The 8,502-nt window shown below is 45.1% G+C and overlaps 1 protein-coding gene across 1 annotated transcript; it reads right to left on the bottom strand.

The window, feature by feature from the left end:
• Positions 1-6,675: 6,675 nt before the first annotated feature.
• Positions 6,676-7,571, bottom strand: LOC306938682 (uncharacterized protein; the record flags this gene model as incomplete). The annotated part of the gene is made up of 1 exon (XM_079522948.1): positions 6,676-7,571. Exon 1 carries the CDS (start codon positions 7,504-7,506, stop codon positions 6,676-6,678), a length of 831 nt encoding a protein of 276 aa, XP_079379074.1. The 5' UTR covers positions 7,507-7,571.
• Positions 7,572-8,502: the final 931 nt, after the last annotated feature.

Raw genomic sequence — 8,502 nt, 5'->3', positions numbered from 1 at the left:
CTTTGTGGTTCCGCACACGCACAAGGCAGCCAAATAGATAGAAGAGTTAGAGATCTAATGGGTTCCATTTGTCCACCACCTGTCGATAATAGACCTAGGTTGTAGACATAGTGATAGAAAATCAGTTAGACAGTAAACCATCCCCATAGAAAGCCATATAAATAGCCAGACTATACTATATACTTCTATACAGTCAGGTCCCTATACAGTGGGGCATTTGGTTACCATATCACCAATAGCATTGAGCAATGAAAACCTGAATTAGTCTAAAAAGTCTAAAATACTAGTCTAGAGAATAGTCGATACAATTATAAACATGCTACATTTACTAGCAAAACATAACTCATGATCCCCATACTGGCTACCCCCAACATGCCTGATCATTATCCCCCTATAATCATAAAACCTAGCTTCATTAAGATTCCATTTGTTTGCCTGCTCTCCATGATTTTAGCGGACTGTGAACCACATAACCCATACTCTAGACCCAAAAATTAAATGATCCAAGATCCTTACAACCCATAGGGGGGTGTAACCCCAGTGCATGGGGATGTAGTGATGTTAACCGGTATTACACCGATGAAATGCTCAGATCCTCTGTAGCAAAACCCTTGTAGGACCCATGAATGATTAACAATATATATATTTATATCATAAACTTATCATAAACACTACAGTTTTAAAAACTTGACTCGGTGACTCTTGCAAGTCGCTGAGAAACTAGAGAACTAGAGGTCTCTGCTCATGCTTATTGCTGTAGAATACAGCGTATTCAATATATTCAATATAATTTGTGTGTATTCAATATAATTTGCCATTGCATTCTATAAAACAATGGCAGTGAATTGTGATGCATTGGGAGATTGTAGATCTGATACTTTCGTATAATTTTTAAAAGTGTGTCTAACACATTTTCTTCATACTTCTACATACGTTAGTAACTTTAAAACACAAGAAAAAATGGTATCAGTGATTAATGGTTAGACTTATGTACTGAATAAATGTAACAAACATCATGTTGGTGCTTGGTATAGAATATAGTCATGTCCAGTCATATAAAATCAAGCAAAAAGCATAATAATAGCATACACGTGTATGTATGCATGTATGTATGTACGTATGCACGTATGTATGTACGTACGCATGTACGCATGTATTTGGTTAAAATGTGTAAATGTATGTACGCATGTACGCATGTATTTGGTTAAAATGTGTAAATGTATGTACGCATGTACGCATGTATTTGGTTAAAATGTGTAAATGTTAGCAGACCATCAGTTACTGTAATTATTTGCAGTCTGTCAAAACATGAATGTTTGACAGTTCTGTTTAACTAAAATCTAGTGGTCTAAAAGACATGCCCATAATCATTTTTCATAATCATAATCACAATTATACTTTTAAACATGCATGCCCTATACCGGCATGTATTTTACGAAATGTTTTACTTTTAGTACTAGTTACAGCTCTTATGTCACAGGATGTCTCAGAGTTATGGGTGAACACCGTTTTAACACTGTTGCCCAATCATGGATTCAATATATAATATTATATTATATATATTATATTTCTAAAGTTATTGGATAAACCAACCACCCTAAAACATGCATGCACGCATGCAACACATGCTCACAGAGAGAGATCTAATTAAGTAATTAGTCCATTAGTTCTAGCAGTCACCTATCCATAACAAAAGGCTTTTGTTCATGAATTACAATGAAAGCCCCCTTTTTCTATAGATTGGCCTTTACATCTCACACACACACACACACACACACACACACACACACACACACACACACACACACACACACACACACACACACACACACACACACACACACACACACACACACTCACTGTACCCAAAGTTTTTACGAGTGAGACACAGGCAGACAGACTGAGCCCCTAAAGTGGGGAACTGTCCTTACAATAATGCACGCACGCAAGCACGCACACTCAGCCAGACCTATCCATTACAACCACTCCAATGGCTTTGAGTTGTCACAAGTCCAAATGAGTGGCTTTTTTGTCAATAGAGACAAAAAGGCACGGGACTGTTAAAGTGTAACAGAAAGTGATCACAAAAACCTGTACTTGGCTATTATTGCTAATAACACAAAAGAAAGACCCTACTTCCAAAGGCTTATGGCTCCTTTACATCTCTCACACACAGACAGACAGACTGAATCCATGGGGAACAGTCCATGCAATTAATGCACGCACGCACGCACACTCACTCACTCACTCAGCCAGACAGACATTACAATTCAATGGCTTTGAGTCGTCACAAGTCCAATGAGTCCAAATGAGTGGCTTTTGTCAATAGAGACAAAAAGGCATGACATGGTTACACTTTAACAGAAAGTGTACACAATAATAACACAAAAGAAATCCCTCTTTCCAAAGGATCACTCACTAACGCACACACTCACTCAGCCAGACAGACATTACAATTCAATTATGTCCTAATGAGTGACTTTTGTCAATAGAGACAAAAAGGCATGAGACGGTTCTAGCATCCCACTCTCTGCAGGAGAGGGTCACACATTAACAGAAAGCACAAGTCCAAATGAGTGGCTTTTGTCAATAGAGCCAAAAAAGGCATGCCATGGTTACACTTTAACAGAAAGTGTACACAATAATAACACAAAAGAAATCCCTCTTTCCAAAGGATCACTCACTAACGCACACACGCACTCAGCCAGAGAGACATTACCATTCAATGACATCCTAATGAGGGCCTTTTGTCAATAGAGACAAAAAGGCATGAGACGGTTCTAGCATCCCACTCTCTGCAGGAGAGGGTCACACATTAACAGAAAGTGTACACCAAAAATATGCACAAACAGTGAACAGTGTACAAAAATCACACAAACTACACAAAAGAACACCCCTTTTTCTAAAGAGTCTTGTCTATACATGAGTCTGAATAGATTTATTTTGTACATACTATAGACAACAGCACACAAAGCATGTATAGAAATCTATAGAAATTATGTCCATTATGTCTAATAATTACACACAATAGAACAAAAGATATATAGAACAAAAGAATATGTTTTACCACTTCCCTATTTAACTACTGTGGCCTCCTGGTGGCGCTATAACCTCAGGGGACAGGTCTCCACCAGGCCAGGTCAGCTTGTGGCCTCCTGGTGGCGCTATAACCTCAGGGGACAGGTCTCCACCAGGCCAGGTCAGCTTGTGGCCTCCTGGTGGCGCTATAACCTCAGGGGACAGGTCTCCACCAGGCCAGGTCAGGTTGTGGCCTCCTGGTGGCGCTTTAACCTCGGGGGACAGGTCTCCACCAGGCCAGGTCAGGTTGTGGCCTCCTGGTGGCGCTATAACCTCAGGGGACAGGTCTCCACCAGGCCAGGTCAGCTTGTGGCCTCCTGGTGGCGCTATAACCTCGGGGGACAGGTCTCCACCAGGCCAGGTCAGCTTGTGGCCTCCTGGTGGCGCTATAACCTCAGGGGACAGGTCTCCACCAGGCCAGGTCAGCTTGTGGCCTCCTGGTGGCGCTATAACCTCGAGGCACAGGTCTCCACCAGGCCAGGTCAGGTTGTGGCCTCCTGGTGGCGCTATAACCTCAGGGGACAGGTCTCCACCAGGGCAGGTCAGGTTGTGGCCTCCTGGTGGCGCTATAACCTCGGGGGACAGGTCTCCACCAGGCCAGGTCAGGTTGTGGCCTCCTGGTGGCGCTATAACCTCAGGGGACAGGTCTCCACCAGGCCAGGTCAGCTTGTGGCCTCCTGGTGGCGCTATAACCTCGAGGCACAGGTCTCCACCAGGCCAGGTCAGGTTGTGGCCTCCTGGTGGCGCTATAACCTCAGGGGACAGGTCTCCACCAGGCCAGGTCAGGTTGTGGCCTCCTGGTGGTGCTATAACCTCAGGGGACAGGTCTCCACCAGGCCAGGTCAGGTTGTGGCCTCCTGGTGGCGCTATAACCTCAGGGGACAGGTCTCCACCAGGCCAGGTCAGGTTGTGGCCTCCTGGTGGCGCTATAACCTCGAGGCACAGGTCTCCACCAGGCCAGGTCAGGTTGTGGCCTCCTGGTGGCGCTATAACCTCGGGGGACAGGTCTCCACCAGGCCAGGTCAGGTTGTGGCCTCCTGGTGGCGCTATAACCTCGGGGGACAGGTCTCCACCAGGCCAGGTCAGGTTGTGGCCTCCTGGTGGCGCTATAACCTCGAGGCACAGGTCTCCACCAGGCCAGGTCAGGTTGTGGCCTCCTGGTGGCGCTATAACCTTGAGGCACAGGTCTCCACCAGGCCAGGTCAGGTTGTGGCCTCCTGGTGGCGCTATAACCTCGGGGGACAGGTCTCCACCAGGCCAGGTCAGGTTGTGGCCTCCTGGTGGCGCTATAACCTCGAGGCACAGGTCCAAAGTCGGCCTCCTGGTGGCGCTATAACAGGCCGTTCTGGAAATTTTGGGGCAGAGGTTCATTGTTGGCATCCAGGGAGTGTGTGTGCAAAAAATGGCATCGACCGGGTTAACGGTGCCGGAGATTAGCTGTTCACAGACGGACGGACAGACGGAGTGCAAAACAGACTCTCTCCCCATGCCTTCGGCCTGGTGGAGACAATAAAACAGACTCTCTCCCCATGCCTTCGGCCTGGTGGAGACCATAAAACAGACTCTCTCCCCATGCCTTCGGCCTGGTGGAGACAATAAAACAGACTCTCTCCCCATGCCTTCGGCCTGGTGGAGACAATAAAACAGACTCTCTCCCCATGCCTTCGGCCTGGTGGAGACAATAAAACAGACTCTCTCCCCATGCCTTCGGCCTGGTGGAGACAATAAAACAGACTCTCTCCCCATGCCTTCGGCCTGGTGGAGACAATAAAACAGACTCTCTCCCCATGCCTTCGGCCTGGTGGAGACAATAAAACAGACTCTCTCCCCATGCCTTCGGCCTGGTGGAGACAATAATAGTATCCTATGGAGCATAAACCGGATTTCTGGTTGTACAGACTGTCTGCAGAGAGGGGCTTTGCTGTGTGATACACTGTTCCTGGATGCCTTGCATGTATTGGATCATAGCTCATATATGATTGTTCTACTTTTGAGGAGATAAGACGCACGTGCATGCACACTCACTCACTCACTCACACGCACGCACGCACGCACGCACGCACGCACGCACGCACGCACGCACGCACGCACGCACGCACGCACAGAATCACACATTATCTTGCAGCTGTGGAATTCCCATACTGGTATCATGGTATGATGTGAATGGCAGACAGTAAAAGTAAACAAGCTAAAACGGCTTTTTAAGGTAGATATAATGCAGACAACGACAATGGTACAGTTTGTGAAGGAAATGAGTACAATGATGAAATGACAAAAAGATATTATGAAACTATAGGGGAGAAAGGTCGAGAAATGCTATTGTAGTTTTAGTTTATTGTATACGTGCCCTATATGTTCTTCACAATGGAGACGCTAACACACATTAATGGATTTATTTCATGTACCTTTATTAAGGAAACCTGCTAATTAAATGGTCGTGTTGTTTGCATGCACATTGCATGTGATTTTACATCAGAATCGTCTGGATGCCACTGGGTGAAAAAGAAACCCCATATCACACCACAGTAGACGACGGATCAGGAGCATGTCAGTTTACTGCCGCTTTATGTATATTAGGACTGAATACAGAGTACACACGCACACACAAAAACACTCATACACGTATCTTAGTGATAGATTGTAATCGCATGCGTGCGATCAAACAGATCGGTCAAAGAAAGAGTGGTTATGGGGGTGCGTTATTTATTATTAACAAATTCTGGGCGGGAACCCCTTTAGGTGTTGGCATTATGTTATGCTTTAGCTATTGAAAAATAGCAGATCTACAAGCTCGTAGCGCGCCACCGAGTGGCGCGCTACGAGCTTGTAGGTCTGCTATTTTTGAAAAATCGAAGAACCACTGACATAGAAACATAGCTTTTTCAGAAAACTGTCAGGATGTAGAAGACATTTTTAGAATCTGATCTCAGGTCAAAATGGGTTAAAGATGGCTCTGGATGAAATTACAAAATGGGTGCAAAGGGTGGCAGCCTGCAGGCAGCTGTTCCACCTGTGGAAGTGGCGCCTCGTGAGCACCACGAAGAGAGAGAGAGAGAGAGAAATATATGTCCACTGTCAAAGTGCTAATACAAAAAACAGTACTCTTTGTGCACAAAGGTACACAAATCCATGATCTAAATTCTTTGCATCTTACTTTATTTCATGCTGTGTCACTGAGCAGTATGGGTGGGAGGGATTGAGGGTATTTTCTTTTTATTTATTATTTTTTCATGAAAGAAAACAATAATAATGTATACATACATACTGTATACAAATTGTATAATAATTTATAACCTGTTCTTAATAAAACGTATTTGAAAAACTAAAACAAATCTTCACCATTTGCACGAGTATGACCATAATACAGAAGGGTAGGGTTTGTTTTCAGTATATGCAATAATGACTAAAGGACATACAATTAAAGAAGATCATGAAACTGGGGAGAGAGAGAGAAAGATATTTCCTCTAATATTGTTTAATATACAAGTGTAAGTTCTTTACAACGAGGACACACAGAAATGACACCAGGAAACGCATCAATAGATTTAAAGTATGTTTATTATGGAAACCCAGTAGTACAATTCAATGGTTTCAATACTACAATCCTGGACGAGTTGCACAAACAGAAGCTGACTTGTAAGAACATGTATAGTCATGCCATCCAGATCCACAGTTCATATGGACACATTGGCCTTGATTGTCTGGCGCTCCGGCTCTCCACATGCGTTGGATGTTTGGACCCGCTTTGGACCCATCAGACCACATCCAAAAACGATCCATGTGAAGGTCACTCAGTCCAATCCAGGCCCAACCCTGACTTGGGTCATTGATCTGGACCATGAATTTGACAAAGGTGTGCTCGTCGTCACTGTGGATGGACACCAGGTTGCCACCTAGATCCACACAGTTCCGTTCTGCTTCGGCCCAGGGCAGAAGCATGGAGACGTACTTGTAGCAGCGACGGTTGAAAGAGTTCCATGAGCTATCAGGACAGTTGCTACGCACCTCATCCCTGCCAATAGTGCGCCCGGTGTCGAGTGGCTCGATGTCACGCTGTAAGTGGACTTCAGCCGAGGCAGCAGTGTCCAGGGTGTCTAGTGGCTCGATGTCAGGCTGTAGCTGGACCTCAGCCGAGGCAGCAGCAGTGTCCAGGGTGTCTAGTGCCAGGGCAGCAGCCTCCAGGGTGTCTAGTGGCAGGGCAGCAGCCTCCAGGGTGTCTAGTGGCAGGGCAGCAGAGTCCAGGGTGTCTAGTGGCAGGGTAGCAGCCTCCAGGGTGTCTAGTGCCAGGGCAGCAGCCTCCAGGGTGTCTAGTGGCAGGGCAGCAGAGTCCAGGGTGTCTAGTGGCAGGATGTCATGCTGTAGCTTCACCTCAGCCGAGGGACTGGCGTGCACGGCGCCTAGTGCCAGCAGGCCCAGAATCAGGAACATGATGTCAGCGTGAGGTTGTCTCTCTCTCTCTCTCTCAGTGGAGCTTGGATTGGAGTCTTCTTGGTGTCTCTCTGTTGATGTCTGTATCTTGCAGACGTTAGACTGCTTGTATTTATATCTGCTCCACGGAGGGTGACTGACTGCGCTCTGCACAGCTGATGTAATGTTGATTGGTCGTAATGCTGTTGGCACATCATCAGTAGCAAAGGTAAGATGAAGAGATTAAGAACTGCCAACAGGAGACATGAAAGAACAGGGAAAAATACAATTACGATAAAGACAATAAGGATGTAAAAATAGGTGAGATAAATAACAGATAAAAATGTGGCAACATAACAGCATAAATAAAGCTATATAGTAACTGATAAAATGATACATCAAAAGCGTTGACAAGCACAATACATTCAGATTTCACTAACCTGGGACTCTTGAGCAAGCAGTTCCACAGCTGAGGAGCCCTGACAGTGAAAGCCTTGGATTTGGCCTCTGCCTTATTCTGTCTCACTGGAGAGTCCAGACATGAAAGGCTTTAGACATTATCAGTACAATTAATTTAGGCTGCAATGTGATGAATATTAATGACCAGAAAAGACATATCCATGCAGTTCCTAGGAGGAGAATGTATGTTTAAGTGGTAAAACAAACAAACAACTTGTGATTGTTGTCGATATCTCCAGTTCTACTGGGGAGTTTGATATGAGCTAAAAAATGCCTGTAATGTGATGAAGGAATGACCAGAAAAGGCTTAATATCCAGTTCCTAGGAGAACGTATGTATATTAACCAAAAACAAACAACCTGTGATTGTTGTCGATATCTCCAGTTCTACTGGGGAGTTTGATATGAGCTAATAAAAAAAGTAGACAAAGACAAACTTCAGAGTCAGACAGGACAGAATTCAGAGGGGTTTGGGGTCATTGTTTCTTCTCATGCCAATAAAGCCCTTTGAATTGAATTGAATCTTCTGTCTACCCCACCTCACAATAACTGTCTGTCT

This window comes from Electrona antarctica, assembly GCF_951216825.1.
Source record: "Electrona antarctica genome assembly, chromosome: 15".
In the NCBI taxonomy this organism is placed as follows: domain Eukaryota; kingdom Metazoa; phylum Chordata; class Actinopteri; order Myctophiformes; family Myctophidae; genus Electrona; species Electrona antarctica.
This window is presented reverse-complemented; position numbering and strand designations above follow the sequence as displayed.